The following is a 24,935-nucleotide window of genomic DNA, read 5'->3' on the forward strand; positions in this document are numbered from 1 at the left end:
CCCATGAAAGCCGAATGGTATCCCGGGGAGCGAGGACGCTTTAATTAAAACGGGCTTTTTCCCAAAAGCGAGACGCGCGCGACTCGGACAAATTTGTTAGCCCGAATTGTTTCGGCAATCAAAAAGTGCCCGCTCGTATTTATGTTATGCAAGCATAAAAATTTTACCGCAGTCGATCTCTACATTAAACCACTGTTTGTTTTCTTTTGCAAACGATGACGATAGCCGACCTGGATAACTCCAGATGTACGCTGTCTGGAAACGTGTTTTCTATCAAAACAATCTGCTTTTCTACTTTCAATTTTGTTCGTTTAAGGGCCCCGTTTGTAGATACGGTATAAACTATTTTGTTCCCAATCGCACTATGAAGTAATAAATTACTTATTATGATTGCTAGGTAAAATTCATTAGCCTTTGGTCCCTTAACTGGGATTTGTCAAATTAATAATAAATTTATTGCAAATAGCATGGCATATTAAAAGCAAAAGGTAATTACGTATTACAATTTGACTCCAGAAAATTCAAACTCTATTAAACATAGACAACATAAATCACTTTATGCACTCCTTTGAAAATATGGTTTTATTAGGAATAATGATATCACTTAATTACATCTCTCCAAGGTGTATTTCAATTATCAGGAAAATGATGGTGATATTTTTCAGACATCATCAACATATTTAAACATATTCAAAATTCTGGGAATTTGAAGTGTATTCTTGGATTTAGAGATTATGTATAGAAGATTGCGATATTTTTAGAAGCTCCTTAGGATTTTCGATAACATTATGAGAAATTTTAGGATTTGCAACGCTATCTAAGAATTTTCAAATATTAATACAGGTATACAGGAATTTTCCAGTATGTTGTAAAATATTAGTTTTGAGATGATATCAAGTATATCAGAAATTACCAACATTTTCAAGCGATATCTAAATATATTCGAGTCCATTTTACGATTTTGAAGAATGTCCTTGAAATTTTAAGAAGGATTTTCGAAATTATTGAAGGTAACATTTATAAAGATATCCAAGGATATCTAAGGATCACTAAGAATATGCAAAGAACTAACTATTTCTAGATAATTATTTAAGGATTTCAAAGTATAAATTTGACTTAATAATTTAATAACATTTTTTGTATCACAGTTAATTATGTAGACTTCCATAAAAAAGATCAGTTTTTTGTTGAATCACCAGTATTATCTAGTTTTCCGCCTACAATATCTATTCTGCCACTGGCATATAGTTCTTCTGTAGTATCTAGATTTTTGCATATTGTCGCTAATTTTCCATCAGTCGGTTTTCTGCAAGCAGGATCTAATCTTTTATTAGCAGTCCTAGTGTTCTAATTTCAGTACCCAGTGTTTTGCCAATAATAGAATATTAGATTTCTATTTTTTCTCCGCCATTTTTAAAGGAATTATGACGTCATCGATATTTTTTCAGATGGCAATTCCCCATTTTTATTATAATTTTTTTCTGAATCTAGTACATTCAATATTAATATTGGTTACATAAGAAAATTTTCGAGAAAAATCACTCAAATTTGCTTGTCATGCTAAAAATAGCAGTAGCCATGAGTAACTATGGTAACCAATTATTTTAAACAATTCCCTGAGTGTCAAAAACTGATTTAGTAAGCCTTCTTGAAGTGTGGTGACGTGCCATCTTGTTGGAATAACTGCTGTTGGAATTGAGTTGGGTCAACATTATTGGGATGGAAGGAATGATATCGTTTTGAAAAAATTTAAACATCTCTTTCCAGTTAAGGTTTCCTCAAATCTTTTGCGGATATTGGGTGTGCAACTTTCTTGGCTAATTTGAATTTTAATCCCGACAATACCGACAATTTTGTCTATTTACTTGTCCACTCTATGTAAATGTTCCCTCGTCGGACAAAATTATGCTTTTGACAAAGTCGTCGTCATCGTTGCAAAATTGTTGTTACAAAAACTACGATTCATTACTCGTGAATAAGGTTTACTTTATAGGAATGATATGCAAACAGTATTTAGTCGTCTGCCTAAAGTATCCAGTATTCTGCCAACAGTAGATAGTCTTGTGAGATAGTAGTATAAAACCTTCTGCAAGCAGTATATACTTTTCCATTATCAATATCAAACTATCTGTTAATAGTATCACGTCATCATGTTTCAGTAAATAGTAGATAGTATTCTATAAGCAGTATCTAGTTTTCTGTCAATAGTACCTAATGTTGTGCCGACAGTATAATACGATAAAAATTAAGAGACACAAACTGAAGTTATAATTTTTCTATAAAATACTTTAAAAATCATTAAAAACAACAAGACAACACTATTTACCATTATTTGCAATGAAATTTTATTTTAGGCACACAGGCAACTAATTTCCTGTCACTGTGCACTGTTAAAATGAATAATTTTAGCACTACCGCTGTAGTCTGGAGTAATCCTAGAAAGAATCATTTGAAGTCAAGACGACACATTGAATAATATGTTCAAGAAATTCTTCTTGTCAGTTATCCAAAATCATTTAGGTTTTTAATGAAAGGCATCTATTGTTTCAAACATTGCCAATCACAATGATAATCAATCTGGAAATAACTCTATTGTAGAAAGAGTTACTGGAAAGCTAATTAAAATGGTTGAATAAACTTATTCAACTAATGCAGGGTGACCCTAGAAAGGCTCAGAAACAATCCAAGAATACTTAATTGGAGTCAAAATGACTTTGTGTCACTCAGGGTCATTTACATTTTTAGCAAAATTATTCAGAGTACGATTAGAATTACCCAGAATAGTCGCAAGAAGATCCATCAAAATCAAGCTTCTCTGAATATTTTTGTGTTTGCTAGAGTCATTTATATTTTCAACAGGAGTGTGAATTGGTGTTAATCTGACTAATTCTGTTCTAGAAAAAGTCACAGAATAATTTGGTCAAATTTTTCAGAGTGACGTTTTGCAAGTTTTGCAAGGGAATATACAAAATTGTTTCTAAATCAACCATTACCTACACATTCGGGTACGTTCAGGTTTAACGATACACCTAACCTTTAATTTTTTCCAGTAAAGTTGATTCATGTCCGTAGTCTTTTGTTGATAGCACATACATAGCTTTCTAGTACAAATTACAAGTCTTCTGCCTTCAGGATATAGTCTTCTGGAAGTAATGCCTAGTTTTCTGAATAAAGTATCTAGTCTTTTGCCACCAGTAGGTAGATTTCTGCAAGCAGGATCTTTTATTAACATTTCCTAGTCTGCTATTACCAGTAACTAGTCTTCTGCCTGTAGTATATAGTTTTTTGCAAATAATATCTAATTTTTTACCAACAGTATCTATTTTTATAGCAGCAATATAAGAATATAGATTTTCAGCAGGAATCATTCAAACCTGACGTTGTCCTTCAATCCTTTAGGATTGCAAGATTGATTTAAATTACTGTTAATTTATGTTAGGACATTTTTGTAATCAATATATAGGAAGGAGTAGAATAACTGCTAAACATTCTCATCGTATGATTAAATTTAATAATAAACAAATCGCAATTATTTTAATATGTTACACAACAATACATGATTCAATATCAAAGGTCTCGGAAAATCCAGGATTATCCATTTCTGTTCATTAACTGAAGCATTACAAACTTCTGGAATAAAAAAAATATTGATTAATCACGGAGATAACATCATAGCTGTTTTAGATAATTATTAATTATTATTTACAATGCTATTCACTGGATTTTAATGATTACTGTTTTTTATCAGCCATTATTGTACCAGCTTTTTTAATAACTACCATTTCCCATAATTATTTATGTCACATTTCTCTCATTTTGGTAATAAACCTATTACAATTTTCAAGTTAAAATTAAAATAATTGAAAAGAATGTTTTATCCTCTTCGTCATTCTATGGGCTTGTAGCGAGAGGTGCATTAACGTATCGATTTATATTATTCCAGTGCATTCATAATGCAAATTATCTACCTTTACAATGGGTCTTTTTGTCATTGTAACAATATCGTTGATGTAAAACATTTTTTGTGTTATGTTTAAGTTTTTGTCATTAATTTTTGGCTTTGTTGGTGAGCAGTTGAGTGCTTTTGAAATTTTATTCATGTTAAGCTCAATATATAAAAATTCTGCACTCGCCCAGATGTTCTTCTCTCGAGAATCGTCGGCCTTTTTCATTATTTATGGGTTTATTAAGTTCACAGATCGTGCTCTCACCTAAAATCTCGCCAGAAACGGAAACGGCCACATGCAGATCGTGTTCAACCCATATATACCGATATACATAGACTTGAATTGCGTCGTTTTCATGTCTAACCATCCTATTATTTTGTTTATTTAAATTTATATTCAGATAACTCTTATTATACGAGATAACTTTATGAAAGAAAAATGGTGTTACATCAATTTTTTTTATTTTTTTTATGAAAATATGTATCTAATTAAGGTCTTTACTGAGGATGGGTTGTGGTTTCCGCTTGAAAGATAAATGAGACTAAACTGTACTTTCTCCGTGGACGTGAAAGTTTTGCAGACGCTTCGAAACTGCTCTGATCTCATCTTTAATAAACCTTATTACCGATACGAGACTAGATGGTAGACGGACTTCTTTACAGGCTTCTCACGGCGCCGCCGCCACTTTTGAGCGCCTCCCGGAGGTCTAATTGGATTAAGACTAATCGTCGGAGTTAGTCAGGTCTATTTAGAAATCGATTGGTGTGTCTCCAAATTAACTGTTCAATGTAAACAGTAACTTGAGAAAAAAATTTAATCTTTAACTCAAACATAAATTCAACTTCTTACGTCAAAATTCAAACTAGCAACAATATCTTTGCTCTGACATGAATATCTGTCGGTGGAAATTGAGCGACATATTTCTGGGTTGTCTTTCTCTGTACTTGGTGGTACGTTTGTTTGGCGTCGAGGTGCCGCGTGTTTATCTGGGGTGCTTCCGTTTCTATTTTATTCATCCCGTCTCAGCCACAAACTTTATTCTGATGCGAAAGGAGTTCAACCTACGGTACAGCTACGAGACAACGACATGGGCACATCAATATTTCAAATCAGCCGTGTGCACTTTTCAGTGTGACAGACGCCAACCGAAAGTTCGGGAGAACGACGACCGTCGACGCCCGTTTTAATCTCGTTCAACTCGTTCTACGAAGAATTAGTGAGACAATTTGCAGCTAGCTAAACTTCAGTTTTGTTTCGTTAGTAATATAAAGTTTTCGGGCAATAATTACTGTTAGATGAAATTTACAAAATAAACTTATTACAAACGACTACTTAGCTGATTATTTTGTTATCTAAATATCGCTATAATCTTAAGTTAATTTCGGTGGTATTAGAAGATATATTGTTGATTCAGATTGGGTACAAACGATGAGGATAGACAGGATAAAACGTTGAACGGTGATTAAGCGGATATCTTGATCCTATAATAAATCCCCATTGAAGTATGGGGCCGTTTCGATTTTACCCGTTTGGAATCTGAAGGTTTGTGTGCAGTTACGGCACCCCGAGGCGGCGCACCGCCCGGGGAAATTTGTGAGGATGTTTCTTAGAATTTACGATATAGTATGACACATAAAGAGTCCTAAGTGGTATCGAATCGGGCTTGAACTTGGACCGTTTCGGGGAGTTATCCCGCCGTTGAAAAGCACGCCTAAGTGGCAATCTACCGGCTTTTATTGACGGTCTATAAATCCCCTAAAGAACACTATCACATTTTTTTTTAGAAATCTTTAGACCAGTGTATTTCGCGTAAAATAAATCCAAAATACATTGTGAAAATCGAATTTTCAAGAGTGATGTGTATTGTTTCCGCAGCTGTTATCAGAAAATTACATCACCACCTGGGTTACCAATAGAGGAAAATTTAACGGGTTTTACGAGTTTTACTCGATATCCTATTATAAAAGAGTGTAATCCTAAAAATTTAGTATTACAGTACTAAAACAAACCTCGACATAATGGACATCGTCTCTAACCCGCACGTTTTTCATTCTACAACTTTCAGAGATTATACAGAAAGTTTTTAAACAAACGTAGCATCTTCTCACTTTGAAGGTAAACAAATTTCTTGAAGTGTTTTCAAAAACTCCAGAAAAGACACTCAGACATTTTGTACGCACGTTGATTTAACCAGTTTTGTTAATGGTATCGCTAGTTTTTGATCCTTTATGATCTTTTAACTTTGATAATGGTTTTCGGTTATTCTACAACAGTTAGTTTCAAAAAACAAGTAAGGGTTAATTACGTTAAGAAAATTTTAACTTTAACTATTGTTAATCTCTTGTAGCGCTAAAAAATGCTTTGAGGAAGGTTACAATAAATAATCGAAATGTTAGCTTTTTAAAAAGTTGTTTCTTTAATTAAACCTGGACCGTACACCCCGAATAGTCGCATTTACTTGTTTTCAAAAAAATCGTCATAAATAAAAAATTATGAGCTTTCGAATGAACATGTCAGATTTTTAAAATATCTTTTAATTATTGAGATATCAATTTAGTTTTTAACAATTGTAATAATCAATCGATATATTGAAATATCATTCTGTAAATTTCAGAGGTTGTTGAAAAAACGTTCTGCTTTTTAATGATAAAAACCGTATTTGAAAATTAATTTTTTTGACAAAGTATTGCTTCTTCCCACTTTTGAAGTATAACAAATTTTATGATTCGCGATATTTACGCATCTGACAATGAGAGAAAATTTACAATTTATTGTTAAGATTAAAATTTGCTACAAATTTTGTTCTAAAGGTTTTTTTTATAACATGCTCCGATACCCAAGTGTTACCATTGACAATTTGTAAAACAACGAAATTCATCAGTTTTTCATATTTTTGTAATTTTCTGGATATTTATGCATCTAAGAGCAAAAGTGTATAAGAGCAATATTGTTAAAAATAAAATTTTCTAAAAGTTTTTTTATAACAAGCTCCGATTCCCAAGTGTTACTATTGACAACTTGTGAAAAACGACATTCATCAATTTTTCATATTTTCGTAATTTTCTCGATATCTATGTATCTGAGGGCAAAAGTGCTGGAGAGCAATATTGTTAAGAATAAAATTTGCTACAACTTTTGTTATAAATGTTTTTTATAACATACTCCGATTCCCCAGTGTTACCTTACCATTGATATCTTGTAAAACAACGAAATTCATCAATTTTTCATATTTTCGTAATTTTCTCGATATCTATGCATCTGAGAGCAAAAGTGCAGGAGAGCAATATTGTTAAGAATAAAATTTGCTACAACTTTTGTTATAAACGTTTTTTTTAACATGCTTCGATACGCAAGTGTTACCATTGACAACTTGTGAAACAACGAAATTCATCAAATTTTCATATTTTTGTAATTTTCTCTATGTCTCTGCATCTGAGAGCAAAAGTGCATAAGAGCAATATTGTTAACATTAAAATTTGCTACAAGTTTTGTTCTAAAAGTTTTTTTATAACATGCTCCGATATCCAAGTGTTGCCATTGACAACTAGTGAAACAACGAAATTCATCAAATTTTCATATTTTCGTAATTTTCTGGATATTTATGCATCTGAGAGCAAAAGTGCATAAGAGCAATATTGTTAAGAATGAAATTTGCTACAACTTTTGTTCTAAAAGTTTTTTTATAACACGCTCCGATTCCCAAGTGTTATCATTGACAACTTGTAAAAAACGAAATTCATCATTTTTTCATATTTTCGTAATTTTCTCGATATCTATGCATCTGAGAGCAAGAGTGCAGGAGAGCAATATTGTTAAGAATAAAATTTGCTACAACTTTTGTTATAAATGTTTTTTTGTAACATGCTCCGATTCCCAAGTGTTACTTACCATTGACAATTTACAAAACAACGAAATTCATCAAATTTTCATATTTTTGTAATTTTCTCTATGTCTCTGCATCTGAGAGCAAAAGTGCATAAGAGCAATATTGTTAACATTAAAATTTGCTACAAGTTTTGTTCTAAAAGTTTTTTTATAACATGCTCCGATATCCAAGTGTTGCCATTGACAACTAGTGAAACAACGAAATTCATCAAATTTTCATATTTTCGTAATTTTCTGGATATTTATGCATCTGAGAGCAAAAGTGCATAAGAGCAATATTGTTAAGAATGAAATTTGCTACAACTTTTGTTCTAAAAGTTTTTTTATAACACGCTCCGATTCCCAAGTGTTATCATTGACAACTTGTAAAAAACGAAATTCATCATTTTTTCATATTTTCGTAATTTTCTCGATATCTATGCATCTGAGAGCAAGAGTGCAGGAGAGCAATATTGTTAAGAATAAAATTTGCTACAACTTTTGTTATAAATGTTTTTTTGTAACATGCTCCGATTCCCAAGTGTTACTTACCATTGACAATTTACAAAACAACGAAATTCATCAAATTTTCATATTTTTGTAATTTTCTCTATGTCTCTGCATCTAAGAGCAAAAGTGCATAAGAACAATATTGTTAACATTAAAATTTGCAACAAGTTTTGTTCTAAAAGTTTTTTTATAACATGCTCCGATACCCAAGTGTTGCCATTGACAACTTGTAAAACAACGAAATTAATCAAATTTTCATATTTTCGTAATTTTCTGGATATTTATGCATCTAAGAGCAAAAGTGCATAAGAGCAATATTGTTAATATTCAAATTTGCAACAAGTTTTGTTCTAAAAGTTTTTTTATAACATGCTCCGATACCCAAGTGTTGCCATTGACAACTTGTAAAACAACGAAATTCATCAAATTTTCATGTTTTTGTAATTTTCTCTATGTCTCTGCGTCTAAGAGCAAAAGTGCATAAGAACAATATTGTTAACATTAAAATTTGCAACAAGTTTTGTTCTAAAAGTTTTTTTATAACATGCTCCGATACCCAAGTGTTGCCATTGACAACTTGTAAAACAACTTGTAATATTGTTAACTTTAAGATTTGCTACAACTTTTGTTCTAAACGTTTTTTTATAACACGCTCCTATTTCCAAGTGTTACCATTGATAGCTTGTAAAACAACGAAATTCATCAAATTTTCATATTTTCATAATTTTCTCGATATTTACCCATCTGAGAGCAAAAGTGAAGAAGAGCCATATTGTTAACATTAAAATTTGCTACAGCTTTTGTTCTAAAAGTTTTGTTATAACATGCTCCGATTCCGCAGTGTTAGATCAACAACTTGTAAACTGTCTTAAGATGACTAATCCTGATTGTTTCTAGTTCTAGGTGTAGTATTAATTCTAGTTTTAAGTTTCAAAAGTAGAACTAACTAATACAAAACGCAACGTTGTGGATAGCTATTTGATTTTCTGTGCATTAAAATGATTCATTCAAACAGTTTAAAGTGTAAATTAAAACTGACTTTTGGCTATAACGATCACCGTTATATCGAGATTTTCCTGTACTTTTAAATAAACTCGCTAAAAAAAAATCTCAAAATAAAATCCGTTGGAAAACGTTACATATTGTATTCAACTCGATAAACTGTCGCATGAACGCACGATCGAGCATCGTCAAGATGGAGTTTGTCGATCGTAGAGAGCAATTTTTCCTTTGACAACACGTCAAGGGGAAACTTAAGCTTCGACCGTGACTAACAATAATGGACGTCGAGTTTAACATCGTCTTTATACAAGTTATGTACTTTGTATTACACCTAATTTTCGCGTTGATTAACTCTCATTTACCGGACGGTTTAAATTAGATGGGATTACTGTAATTTATTGCTCAAGGGGTGTGTATTTACTAACAAAACAAACCCCAGTTGAAATTCCTGCAGCTGGCAGAGTGGCGAGTTTACTCAAACTCGTACTGAGCTGTTTATCGGTGATTAAATTAGGAGTTTCTCAATTTGACTTTATACGAACGTTAAACGAAGTAATTGTCTCTTTAGCAAGTTACGAATTTTAGATGTTTTTTTAACGGCGAAATAGTAATTTGAATTTGCGAATGTGGACTGATGTTGTTAGCATCAACAAAACCGGTTCGTGACGGCGTTGCGGAAAGGTATATTTGACGTATCTGGGCGATTTCCCCGGAGAACTTTACATTATCGGAGATGGCCTCGTTCGAGAGGGACATGGAGCCCACCTAACTACGCGGTTGCCTCGATATCTCACTTCTTCTCGCCGGTGTAATCTCACAAGCCAACGTGAGCGTACGTTCGCCGGAACGAATTCGACGAATTTACAAGATAACCGTTGACTCTCTTTGATATCAAGCGGCTACTATGACACTGGTGTTCCCTTATGACCAATTTTATTAACTAACCGCGATACCCTGGCTAAATTATAACAGTACCTTATTTTCCCCGAATTATTAAAAGATATTTTAACTAAATGAAGAAATAAAATTCGAATTGTTCGCATATTCCTATTTCAAAGTTGAATTGAATTGAATTGGATCAGATCCGATGGTTGAAATAGCTCATCACCGACTACGAAACAAAGGTTGATACATACCACGTAGGATTAAAGCTGATTTTCCAGTCACATTGACTGTCGGTTCTAATAGGGGAATATACATTAGAGTAATGAAACGTTTCCTAGTAACATTGATTCCTCAGTGGTTACCGATGAAACGCGCTAAATCAGAAAGGATATTTGTACGTAATAGAACCATGGAAAGATAACTATTTTTACTGATCACAATAAAAGAGTTGCTTATTTGATCGATTTTGTACAGTTTATGATGGTAATAATATTAAATAAACCTTCCGTTTTGTATCTAAAAATAATCATTCTAAATGGTCTAAATGCATACTGTTGAAGTTCACTTCATGTTTGGCTACTGTGGAGGATTATAGGAGATTATTCGAAGCAAACCATCAAATGCGCTGCCGATTTATTGCATTATTTATAGAGAAGCACTTGCGTCAAAACATCTGAGGCCTGCACTTAATCAGGGGTTAAAATATGGCAAATTTTATAAAATCATGTCAACATTTTTAAAAAAATTGTGTCAGGATATGGAAAGCTATATATGTAGTGCGAGTATATATTGTGTTTTAGTACAAGAAATTTGAATTCTCCTTAAAGAAGAAAGATGCAAATATTCAGAATGTTTCCTTAATCTCAAATTCTCAGAATATCTTTACAGAATCTCAGATTTTGTAAAAACACTCAAGCTGTTGAGAAGAAAAGTGAATAAAGATGTAATGAAACATTTACATGTTTGAGGAGCACTTATCACAATTAATTATCTGGTTTGAGAAATATTTTAGAAATGAAAATTTCGATAAATTCGCCTATTTTTATTTAACACCAGTACTCTGTATGAATTTACTTCTGCAGAAGAACAAAACCTTGTCGAGTTATCTTGTGATAACACCTTGAAAGCAAAATTTATAAGGCTCAACGTATTTTAATTTCATTTTCGAGGTCGTATTTGTACGAAGCTGGGTCTTGGCAGTCGCTTTAACAAAAAGATAAAGATTAATGCAAGATAAAGCAAAAATCAACGTCGAAAAGGAAATGAGGATTAGTTAATTCCACGATTTGTGAAAAATAAATAATAAAGATACACGAGAATATTGTTTTCTTAAAAACTAAAAGTTATTTTGTAAAACGTGTAGGTTCATTGGAAAGAGGACACTCTTATTAACACATTGGGAAATTTTCATACTCATATTCCAAGAAGTGGATTTTATACGAATTTTTAAAACTTAATCGGCGAAAATTGCATAATTCGAAAAAATTGTCGATTATTTCAAAAATTTATTTCTCAAGAACTAAAAGTGATTTTTCAAAACAGCTTGTTGCATTAAAAAGAGGATACTATAATTAATAATTGGAGACATTTCCACGAGGATCCTTCAAGAAATTAATTTTATAACGAATTTTGAAAATTATCGTTGAAAATTGCAACATCGAAAATTTAATCAAAACTTCAAATATTGTTTTCTCAAAAACTAAAAGTTATTTTTCAAAACGGGTTGGTTCATTGGAAAGAGGACACTCTTATTAACACTTTGTGAAATTTTCATACACATATTCCAAGAAGTGGATTTTATACAAATTTTTAAAACTTAATCGGCGAAAATTGCAAAATTCGAAAAACTTGTCGATTATTTCAAAAATTTATTTCTCAAAAACTAAAAGCGATTTTTCAAAGCGGCTTGTTGCATTAAAAAGAGGATACTTTAATTAATAATTGGTGATATTTCCACAAAAGATCCTTCAAGAAATTAATTTTATACCGAATTTTGAAAATTATCGTTGAAAATTGCAACATCGAAAATTTTATCAAAACTTCAAATATTGTTTTCTCAAAAACTAAAAGTTATTTTTTAAAATGGGTTGGTTCATTGGATAGAGGGCACGTTTATTAACACTTTGGAAAATTTTCATACTCATATTAGAAGAAGTGGATTTTATACAAATTTTTAAAACTTAATCGGCGAAAGTTACAAAATTCGACAAAATTTTCGATTATTTCAAAAATTTATTTCGGAAAAACTAAAAGTGATTTGTCAAAACGGCTTGTTGCATAAAAAGAGGATACTTTAATTAATAATTGCAGATATTTCCAGAAGGATCCTTCAAGAAATTAATTTTATACCGTATTTAGAAAATTATAGTTGAAAATTGCAACATCGAAAATTTTATCAAAACTTCAAATATTGTTTTCTCAAAAACTAAAAGTTATTTTTCAAAACGTGTTAGTTCATTGGAAAGAGGACACGCTTATTAACACTTTGGGAAATTTTCATACTCATATTCCAAGAAGTGGATTTTATACGAATTTTTAAAACTTAATCGGCGAAAATTCCAAAATTCGAAAAACTTGTCGATTATTTCAAAAATTTATTTCTCAAAAACTAAAAGCGATTTTTCAAAACGGCTTGTTGCATTAAAAAGAGGATACTTTAATTGGTGATATTTCTACAAAAGATCCTTCAAAAAATTAATTTTATACCGAATTTTGAAAATTATCGTTGAAAATTGCAACATCGAAAATTTGATTAAAACTTCAAATATTGTTTTTTCAAAAACTAAAAGTTATTTTTAAAACGGGTTGGTTCATTGGATAGAGGACACGTTTATTAACACTTTGGGAAATTTTCATACTCATATTCCAAGAAGTGGATTTTATACGAATTTTTAAAACTTAATCGGCGAAAATTGCAAAATTCGAAAAACTTGTCGATTATTTCAAAAATTTATTTCTCAAAAACTAACAGCGATTTTTCAAAACGGCTTGTTGCATTAAAAAGAGGATACTTTAATTAATAATTGGTGATATTTCCACAAGGATCCTTCAAGAAATTAATTTTATACCGAATTTTGAAAATTATCGTTGAAAATTGCAACATCGAAAATTTTATCAAAACTTCAAATATTGTTTTTTCAAAAACCAGAAGTTATTTTTCAAAACGGGTTAGTTCATTAGAAAGAGAACCCTTTTATTAACACTTTGGGAAATTTTCATACTCATATTCCAAAAAGTGGATTTTATACAAATTTTTAAAACTTAATCGTCGAAAATTACATAATTCGAAAAAATTGTCGATTATTTCAAAAATTTATTTCTCAACAACTAGAAGTGATTTTTCAAAACGGCTTTTTCCATTAAGAAGATGATACTTTAATTAATAATCGAAAATGATAATAGCGACAGTTCTGTTAGTAATGAATTTGATGATGAATTACAAGCGAAGAGAAGGAAACTAGACGAAACTGCAACAAGAAATTTTGTATATCGTATTGGGATTGTTACAATGAGGTTGCTAAAGACAAACATGATATAAATAAAGTTGTATTCAGTGAAAAAAGTCCTATTGGGGTTGAACTTGATTATTATCTGCAGTGTCCAACACATAAAAGATATACTAATTCCTGTGAATGGTGAAGTACTAAGTAATAGGTTTTTAATATCCTACCAAAGCCGGATATTTGGTAGGTATCCGGTATTCTGCCGGATTTTCAAAAATGGCCGGATAGGCCGGATGTATCCGTTCCACTACTAGTAACCCACAATACATTAAAAAGACTGACAATAAGACAGTACTCAGATATCAAGCTTTTTAATGTGTACTATACCAACCTAAACCCTTTTAGGACACATTAAAAACAAAAGAAGTCTGGCAATAGTTTTCAATTGGCAAAAGACATTACCGTATAACTGGTACCGATATGATAGCAAAAAGATATTTAAATTATATCCACCTCCCAAATAGCGTCGAGAGATGCAATTGAGATAATTGCCAGAAGACTGCCAACAGATTTTTTGATTAAGAAAATGGCAGCGCTTTATAATGGCAGTTGAAGAGGAGGTTAGAGTACCCCTACGTCCTTGAAATTCAAATTTGAGAAATTAATAAAATGTTGACTTTGATAAGAATTCACAATTGACATTGCTTTACTTATTTGAATGCCCAAAAATATTTTTCCATTGGATTCGATTTCTGAGTAGTTCAATTTTGATACAAGTTTAGCATTCAAAAGTATAAGCGAGACATAGTTAAATCAAACCTAACACCTTGGTTCTACCACTAAGAGGACAAAAACCAAAATTTTTTTGTTACGTATTTGATGTTTGGCCAACAGGCTCTACCACTAACGGCACAAATACACCAAGCAACACTTCATCAAACATCCGGTGGAGATCTCAGCCACCATCGACTCTACCACCAACCAGCTTTAAAATAATAATCAACTTCTGAATTCTAATATATTCTTCATGTTGTATGTCGATGACCATAGGCAAGGCCAAAATCGTACTGTTCTTTACCTGTTTTGGTTCGAATATTGGTACTAACTTTCTGGGGTTCATAACGACCCTTAATTATCATTTATTATTAATTAAACTTGATTAGACTTCTTACGTGATATCAATGCAGCGACATCGACTATTCGTAATGAAATGTACGAAGTAGATCCAAACGGGTTTTGACGAGACACAAACCACTGCAAATTTATGGGATTATTATCAATGATACAACAGTCTTTTTTCCAGCTTATTAGTTACTGTTGAAATTACCTTAGCAATCTTTCACAATACGATTTACATATCTTTGTTTCTGTGATCTGGCAATCGTTGGATCCTACAAATTTCGGCTCATTTCGCACCATCATCAGTTTTTGAAAAAAGGGCAAATTTATCTGTATAACACCCTTCGACATCCTTTGTGTCTGCAAGGCCTTGATGAGCGTTAATAGATGCAATTCCGCTTGCCGAAATTTGGCTCGCTCGCCATCCATTTTTGAAAGATGCAAATTCAATTCTTGTTCTAACGTTACAAATATGGGAATATGTAGCTCAAACTCAATTATAATCACACTCTTTTTGACACGGACTTTTTATTTCAAAAATATCAAGTTAAAATAAAATAATGGGCAAAGTAACAAGAATCGATACGTGTTACGCCGAACTCCAACGGCGAATGCTGCGATTCGTGAACGGTACGCAAACAACCCCAGTTTTAAGTAAACATTGTGTCATTTTCTTGTTTCTTTGGTTCTTTCTCAACAATATAATATATATTAAGTGTATAAGTATATGATAAGTATGGCTTAATTCTGTCAGCTGCTTCTCCTTTTCCCCTCTCGAGTATTCAATTAAATAATTGCAATAAATTGCAGACACTCATAAGTAAAATCAATTAACGTGTCTCTTGTGGAATCTCATTCAAGGCCACATTGTCGAAAAGAAGTTGTATTCTATATTTTACCATTCCATTCGATCCTTTTTCCAAAATCACAACATGTTATTGACTTGTTCACATCGCCGCAGTCTCCAACTCCACCTAAGGCGCAGTCCCATGTTGGATAGCGTTTGATATGCTAGTAATGAGATGTCTATTTAAGAGTCCTTGATCAGCTAGATAATATATTTTTGGTTGGAAAGGTGTAGAAATGGCTATGCTCACAACTACACGTAATGTAAATCAATGTAATCTGGTGTAGATTCAAATTCAGAAATATTTAACATTATTAGATATTGATAATGGATGATTCAAATGGTGTTCATGGTTGACAAGAACAGGTACTTTATGTAACTGGTGATTGAGGAAAATTCTAGTATAGGTCCTATGATGTTAAAAGGTGGAACAAAGCATATGGGATTGTATCTGATCCTTCAGTGGCTGCTTGCAGTTATCTTTTTATCCAAGAATGCTATCCATAAGCAGCTTCAGATCATCGATTACTAATCAGTTCTACAATTTACAAGTTAGCAAACATTGTGCTTTAAGTGTGCAAAGAATGAGATGGGATCAAACTGCTTGTACGAACTAACTTTCTACTGAAATATCTATAATAAAATCGATACTCAAAAATTAAGATATCAGAATGAATCACAATGAATAATATCTTAACTCAAATAAATCTTGTTGTAATGTTTTCAATATAAAATTGCATATTCAACAGTTATCGAGGCTATATTGAAAAAGATGGAAATTTAAAAAAGTGTACCTCCAGAACTGATTGAGATATTATAATGAAATAAACACCATGTAAAAGAAAATTTAGTCTATTTTCGATATGCCTTAAATAATTTCTTAGTTTACATAAATCTCGCGGTTGTTATTTGTTGATTCAAGGTCTGCTTGTTTCAGAGTTATGAATTCTAAAATTAAAAAATCATACCTTAAAAATTGAGATATCAGAATGAGTTGCAATGCATTTTAATGCAAATTTAATTGTGTTTGCGTAAACCATAAATGATTTGTTAGTTCCCATAAATCTTGTTGTTGTAATGTTTTGAATACAAAATTGCATGTTCAACAGTTATTGAGGTTACATTGAAAAAGATGGAATTTTAAAAAAGTGTATCTCAAAAACTGATTAGATATCATAATTAAATGACCATGTAAAAGAAAATTTAATCAGCTTTTAGTATGCCTTAAATCATTTCTTAATTAATATAAATCTCGTGGTTGCTTAAAAATTAAGATTGCGATATTGCAATAGGTTATAATGCATTTGAATGCAAATTTATTGTAGTTTAATAAGTCATAAATGATTTCTTATCGATCGGAAGTTACAATACCAAAATAGATTTAATTAGCTCGAGAACGAAATGATATTACTTTGCATGATTAAATTTTATAAATCTATTTTTAATAATGTTAAGATGTTCATTTCCATTGGTGATAATCCAACTGTGGAAAGTAGTCTCTTTTTATTAAAAGTATATGTTGAGTTCACGACGAGATTGGTAGGACGGCTAAACACCTGAGATAACTAAGTTTGTTGAATATGCTCCAGCGGTGAATCCTGGCAAATTCGTGAAACGACCCGGAATTAAAACGGAACTGGAAGTTGGTTGCACAACGCTGTCTTCATCATCAAGTCGGACTATTAGAGATTATGTAAATAGTTGCAAGCTGCTTCCTTATAACTTATACTCACTTATAACGAGCGTAATGGATGACATGGAAATGCTATTCTAACTTTTACTTGAAAAAAAAATTATTTCCGCGTCTAAACAAGTGTTGTAACCATCTCAAGAAAACCTTAGAAGCGTAATCCTTTTTACTGTTTCCTTTTTCGTTAAATAATTCAGCGTCCGGACAAAAATAAAACAAACGCAAAAACATAAAAGCGCCCTTCAAAAAACCATAACTCCCTTCTCAAAGCTCGTAAAGCCGTAAAACGCGAATTATGAAACATTAATCCTTTCGGAAATGTACTCGGTTGTGAGGACTCGCGTTAGGGTATGTTAATCGAAATTCCTCGATATAACCGTGTCGCAAACTTTAAAAGGGAGCGGAATCGCGGGCCTCCCATGGACCGAAGAAGTGCTTCCCTATGCATGACTTCGTTAATATTTAACGCCTTTGTCCTGTCTCCGCAACCGGTGGGGAGCTTCGTCGCGTATCCAAGCCAGGAACCGAAGGAAAAACTTCTCTTACCTCTATTCCCCGTACAGTCGTTACGCGGGGGCCACCGGGTTTAATATTAAATGGAGTTTTTTGAGACTGAAACGGGTCGGCAGTCTTCGAAGTTTTCGGAGGAGAACTGCTTTCCGGATTACATCCAATATGGATAAACAAAATAAAGTTGAGGCAATTGCAAAGTAGCTAACAGCTAACAATAAGAGATTTTAAAAAAACCTTTAACCTTAATCTTTAAATAAAATTTCGTTTTAATTTAATCATTATACAGTGAATTTCACTTAAGATGCAATATACAAAAGTATATTTCCATAGAAACTATGTCGTCAATATCCGTTATAGCTCAATAAAAATATGCAACAAGCTAGATAGCGCTGAATAACAAATAAGACTAGACTAACACTAGCATTAGAACTAACACTAGACCTAGAACTAGAAACATTCGGGTTCAGCCCAACGTCTCTTAAGACGGCTAAACCTGATACTTTCTAGTTCCAGGTCTAGTGTTAGTTCTAGTTTTACATCAACACTATTACTAGAACTAACACAAGACTGAGAACTAGAAACATTCGGATTAAGCCGCACGTCTCTCAAGACGGCTAAACCCGAATGATTCTAATTCTAGGTCTAGTGTTAGTTCATGTTTTACACTAGCACTATCAGTAGAAATCACACAAGACCTAGAACTAGAATCATTCGGGTTTAGCCGTCTTCAAAGACGTGTGGCTAAATCCGAATGTTTCTAGTTCTAGTGTTAGTTCTTGTTTTACACTAGCACTATCAGTAGAAATCACACAAGACCTAGAACTAGAATCATTCGAGTTTAGCCGTCTTGAGAGACGTGCGGCTAAACCCGAATATTTCTAGTTCTCGGTCTAGTGTTAGTTCTAGTTTTACACTAGCACCATCACTAGCACTAACACAAGACTTTTTTTTGTTATTAACAGCATTAACCAGTTCAACATTAAATGTTACTTCATGGCTTTGATAACAATTGAAATTAGTTATACAATAATAGCAAGGGAACTAACAATGTCATCCTGAATCTGTTCATTATCTACTAAGTCTTCTATAAATATGTCTTGTGGAAGTCTCCTTTTTAATCGACTATGGATTCCAATATCTCCTAATTGATGTGCACTTGGACACTTTTGAAGGTCTTGTAAGTATTTTTTGGTTAGTTTAGTAATGTATTGTGTTATCGTCTCAACTCCTAGTTCTTCATGTATCTGCGAGTTTCTTACAAACCATGGGGCATCTACAGATATTCTTAGAATTTTATTTTGTAGCACTTGAATTTTTTTAATATTAAATTTAGCTGTTGAGTTCCAAACTGGGCATGCATAGGTTATTACAGGTCTTATTAATGATTTGTATAGTAGCATTGCACATTCGATCTTCAGTTTAGATTTTTTTGTTGATGATGGGATAAAGTTCTTTCAGTCTTGCATATGCTTCATTTAATTTTTTATTAATATGGCACCTCCATGTAAGTCTTTGGTCCAAATATACTCCCAGATATTTGATAGCGCTATCTTTCGGATTCCAGTTTAAAGGTGATCTTCGCTTATTATTGTTGTAGGATTTTTCACTTGTTTAAGGGTAAATATTTTGGCCTCACATTTACTTGGATTTAAGTGAACGCACCAAGTTAATAATCATTTATGTATCTCATTAACCGAGTTTTGGAGATCTCGAATGGATTTTTCCAGATTTTCGTTTTGGGTGATTATAACCATGTCATCTGCGAATAAGGCTTTTTGGTCTTTTTTATTAATCGGAATGTCATGTAAACAGATATTAAATAGCACTGGTGAGAGGATGCTACCTTGAGGAACTTCAGCCTTCATGGGTTTTGATTCGGATTTATAAGCATTAACTCTGACGTAAAATGTTCTATCATCCAGAAATGAGAAAATTAGGGTGAGGTATTCGCGTATATTAGTTCTAAGGATCTTATATTTTAAGCCATACTGAATCACAGGCTTTTGTTATGTCTAGAACAGCAGCTGTTGTATACAGTTTATTTTCATATCCTCGCTCTATTATTTCCGTCACTCTTGTGAGTTGATGTACTGTTGAGTGACCAATTTTAAATCCGTATTGGATATTAGGTATGATTGTGATTTTGGATCGTAAACGTTGCAAAATCAGTTTCTCAAAAAGTTTACTCATGGTAGGAAGCAGACTAATAGGTCTGTAATTTTCGATTTCACGTTTATTTTTGCCACGTTTCCTAAACATTAATATTTCAGCTTCTTTCTAGGTGTTAGGAAAGTATCTCAGATTTATGCAGATGTTAAAAATGGAACTTAATGTATTTACAGTCTGATTGAGTAAATTTTTGGTCACTGAATTCGGGATAAGGTCGTGACCAGGAGCTTTATTGGTAAGCATTCTTCAGGGGTGGTATGATCAGTAGTGGCTTTATTAACTGGAAGATTAGCTTCTATATACTGTTGAATTTTATTTGTGAATGTGTAATTCGCTCTTGAAAATTGTGGAGTGAATATTTTTTCAAGATAGTTTGAAAAACCTACGGCTTTATCAGCATCTGTGGTAAAAGTGTTCTCTTGATGGATTAATGTTGGAATTGGTTCCCCTTTTTTCCTGGATCATTGGTCGTTAGATTTTTGATTGAAGTTATTGTAAGAATCTATTCGATGTTGGTTCAATTCGTCAGTGATTTGGTCTGTTAACTGGTTCAGTTTTCTCTTAATTTTTGGATCTCGAATTCTCTGCCATTCTCTTCTAGTACGTCTTTTTTGGTTTATCATTTCAATTATATAAGCTGGAGGAGTGTTGTAATTAGGATTAATATTTGTTTTGGTAGGCTTAATACTATTGCGTACTGATGTAGTTATTTTATTGGTAAGAATCCTCAGGTTGTTGTCAACATCACAAGGTGTTGTTATGTTGATATCGGGATTCTTATTTTTATCACTTCTTTTCTGAAATTTTCCCAATTTACCATACCCGTAATTAATGCAACATACCAACATTTATATTTAGGTTTATTGGCCATTGACATTACAATAGGCAGATGGTCCGAGTTTAATTCATGTACTATTGTTTGCTCGATGGGAGTTGATATCTGTTTGGTAATTAGTACGTCTAAGATATCCGGCGCATGTATTAATAACTCGATATCTGTAAGTATACCATTTAGGATACATTCGCTAGGATTGTTGGCTCTACATCCCTAAATTTGGTTTTTACTATTTAGGTCTCCTATTATCATGGTTGGTGTTGATGAATGTTTAAGTATTATATAATATTTATAATATTTTTTTTATTTATAATATTTAATTATTAATTATTAATCGTTGCAAAATCTCTTTTAACGAATTTAATATTTGGCTGTTTAAATGTACAGGGTGGTTCAAATTCGATGTCCGAATAGGCTAACTCGAAAACTATAAGAGTTAGAAGAAAAGTAGCTGACATGTCATGATCTCGTTTTTTAAGAAACTACTAATGCCGAAAACCTCATAGCGCTATCGTCTTTTGTTTTTCCGCTAGAGGCCAAAATTGAAAATATCGTAAAACCCGCAAATGTAATTATCTTGGTTATTATTATAGGTGGAGTATTATAACTAAGACATTATATGGACACTTTTTTACAGAGAATTTAATGACGTAGTCAAAAAAATTTTGTCGGTTTTAGATTTTGAGATATTATCACAATTTTCGTTTTTTTAAATGGAAACAACCACTGATTATTCGCTTAATAAATTCGTTATTTTTTTCTGATTACAAAAATATAGGGTTTGACAGGTCTATTTCTTATTGTTTTAGAATAAAACTAAAAATAAACTTTTCTTTTAGTGTTGTCCAAGAAATTAAATTTACAGTTTCCTGTAAATTACGGTTCTATAACTAAAAATTAAAAAAACATATTTTTGATACTTGAAACAAATATATTTGTTGAACTGTTTAATCTATATATGTTTTACACAAAAGTTGGAATAGATTGCATTATTTCACATTGTTTATTACGATTTAATATTATTTTTAAATGACTTAATAAATTAACGATAGATGGCGTTCATATGTTTTTTTTTTTTAATTCAAATAAACATAGCAACATTTGTTTGTATTCAAAAATTTTCTGAAGTGTCACTTTAAAAATCCCGTTTTTAAGACCAATTACAAAAATTTTAAAACGTTTAGAATGTTACATATTAAAAAATTATTTGTTTTTAAATACCAGAACTTATATTCGTATTTAATTGTTAACTTTTTAGATTTTACCTACCGCCCCGTAACTTACAGGAAACTGTAAATTTAATTTCCTCGACGACACTAGATGGAAATTTTATAAAAAAAGGTTTATTTTTAGTTTTATTCTAAAACAATAAGAAATAGACCTGTCGAACCTATATTTTTGTAATCAGAAAAAAATAACGAATTTAATAAGCGAATAATCAGTGGTTGTTTCCATTTAAAAAAACGAAAATTCTCATGATATCTCAAAATCTAAAACCGAAAAATTTTTTTTGACTATGTCATGAAATTCTCTGTAAAAAAGTGTCCATATAATGTCGTAGTTATAATACTCCACCTATAATAATAACCAAGATAATTGCACTTATTGGTTTTACGATATTTTCAATTTTGGCCTCTAGGGGAAAAACAAAAGACGATAGCGCTATGAGGTTTTCGGCATTAGCAGTTTCTCGAAAAACGAGATCATGACATGTAAGCTACTTTTTTTCTAACTCTTATAGTTTCCGAGTTAGCCTATTCGGACATCGAATTTGAACCACCCTGTACATATAATATTCATCTTAATATAAGACCTAGAACTAGAAACATTTCGTTTAGCCGTATCTCTCTTAAGACGGCTGGCACGTTGTAGGTAGCGCTAGTTAGCATTAAATATCACTATGTTGCATATTTTTATTGAACTAAAATTAGAACTAACACTAGACCTAGAACTAGCCGCACGTATCACAAGACGGCTAAACCCGAATGATTCTAGTTCTAGGTCTTGTGTGATTTCTACTGATAGTGCTAGTGTAAAACATGAACTAACACTAGACCTAGAATTAGAATCATTAGGGTTTAGTCGTCTTGAAAGACGTGTGGCTAAATCCGAATGTTTCTAGTTCTAATTCTAGTGTTAGTTCTAGTTTTACATAGTAGTTTTTATGTGGGACAGTGCAAGTACATATTAGCTTCATAACTATGATTACTGCATTCATATATTGCGAATTATATGAAATTCCCGGTATACTTAATTTCATTTAATTTATTTTAAATATGCAAACAAAAGCTGTTGAAATACAAGTATATCTTTGCGTCGACATTTCGCATCAGCTTTTGATGATTCCATTCATTTGTTTCCAAGCGTAACATCGGGAAACCGCGATTTAATTTACTAATGCACGAAACGTTGTGCAGCACCAAACTATAATTAAAATCGCGGCCAAGACAATCTCTCCCGTTTAATTTTATGTGCGCACTCGCGCCCAAACGTTTTAATTTAGCGTTGCGGGGAGGTTTTTACGAGCTAGTTAACAACTCGACGATACCCCGCCGCGCCACTTGTAAATTCCGCACTGCATACTTTTTTTTTAGTTCATTTCCAATTGCCTTAAAATTTATAAATTAACCTTTTCCAATTTCCCACGGAAATAAAAATTTGAAATAAAAGCTTGAAACAAGAACCGTAAGTAAGAATAAAAGTTTATCGTCGTATTGCATGTCAAAAAGTTTTTAAACCACAAACATCAATTCGTTTTTTCCATTGGTAAAACTCGTCCAATATTGGGAACGTATTAAGAACATTAAGGAATACATTAGTTAATTGAAAACTAGGCATGTTAATGAACTCGTTATTTAATGGAACATCAAAATATGCACTTTGAAACTATAAAGAGAACCCTTGATAAAACCTACGCAGGTTTTAGAGGTTCAGTTACCGCAATGACAGGAGGTTATTAAATTTCCCTTCCGACTTTTTCCTGCTGCGTTCGGATCATCAAACGACACGTTCGAGCCACGGGATCGACCCATTAACGGCCCGAGGGCCGTGAATGTAGGACGGTTTAAAAAGGGTATGCTTTAATTAGAAAGATATGTGAGGGTGCAAAAGCTTCCTATCGTTTTAAGTTTTTTCTTTTTGATATTACTCAACTCTCATAACACCACGTTACTTTTTTATCTTTTAATAATTTCTTCTTGGGATACCTTTGAAATAAAAATAACTGAATTAGATATGAATAACTCCATTAAATTTCGCGACGAAAGGTTATATCCCCGAACGCGTAATTTATTTATGAATATCTTCGCCCATCCTTGAATTTTTCATTTTCAATCATACGCCAATTTATAAAAGAGAAGGTTATAAATTAAAAAATAATTTGATTAATAAAACCTGTATTTTTATTTACCTCTATTTTTTGTTTAGTTTGGATAGAGATCAACCTTTTACGTTCCAATTGGGTGTGGGTCAGGTGATCAAAGGTTGGGATCAGGGACTTCTCGACATGTGTGTTGGGGAAAAGCGCAAATTGACTATCCCACCGAGTTTGGGTTATGGAGATAGGGGAGCAGGAAACGTTATCCCCGGTGGAGCCACCCTTATCTTCGAGGTCGAATTGATTAACATCGGCGACTCGGCGCCTACCACTAATGTGTTCAAGGAGATCGACAACGATAAAGATAATCAACTTAGTAGAGAGGAGGTATGTTCTTTTTTTTGTATTCTTTATATATTTAAAACAGATTCATTAAAAATCAATTTAAATTCAGTATTTATCATAAAAGAATCATTTAGAATTACTTATGGTTTTATGACTTCCAAGATATTTTAAATGTGGCGTGCTTAATGACTCATTCTATTCTAAAACGATATAAAAATAGTATTTTTCTTCTGTTAATGTATCGGCGTAAATTTTGATTAATAGGGAATCATAAAACTCTCATTAATAATATTGGCAATAAAACGAGCTCTGAGCTAATCGCCTACGTTTACAAGATTCTTGATGTATCATTATACCAATATCAATATAATCATCAATAATTCAGAATAAATTTAAACAATACTTATTTCAAAAGGTAATCAGGAATTAACGAAATATCTCTTCATGTTC

At 32.2% G+C, this 24,935-nt stretch overlaps 1 protein-coding gene across 1 annotated transcript in view; it reads left to right on the forward strand.

The window, feature by feature from the left end:
* Positions 1–24,935, forward strand: part of LOC111428855 (peptidyl-prolyl cis-trans isomerase Fkb14) — a 42,630-nt gene that overhangs the window by 13,521 nt on the left and 4,174 nt on the right. Inside the window, exon 2 of the mRNA XM_023064545.2 lies at positions 24,251–24,527. Within this exon, the coding sequence (XP_022920313.1) occupies positions 24,251–24,527 (277 nt within the window). The remainder of the gene's footprint in view (positions 1–24,250; positions 24,528–24,935) is intronic.

Source organism: Onthophagus taurus, chromosome 1 (assembly GCF_036711975.1).
Source record: "Onthophagus taurus isolate NC chromosome 1, IU_Otau_3.0, whole genome shotgun sequence".
Taxonomy (NCBI): Eukaryota; Metazoa; Arthropoda; class Insecta; order Coleoptera; family Scarabaeidae; genus Onthophagus; species Onthophagus taurus.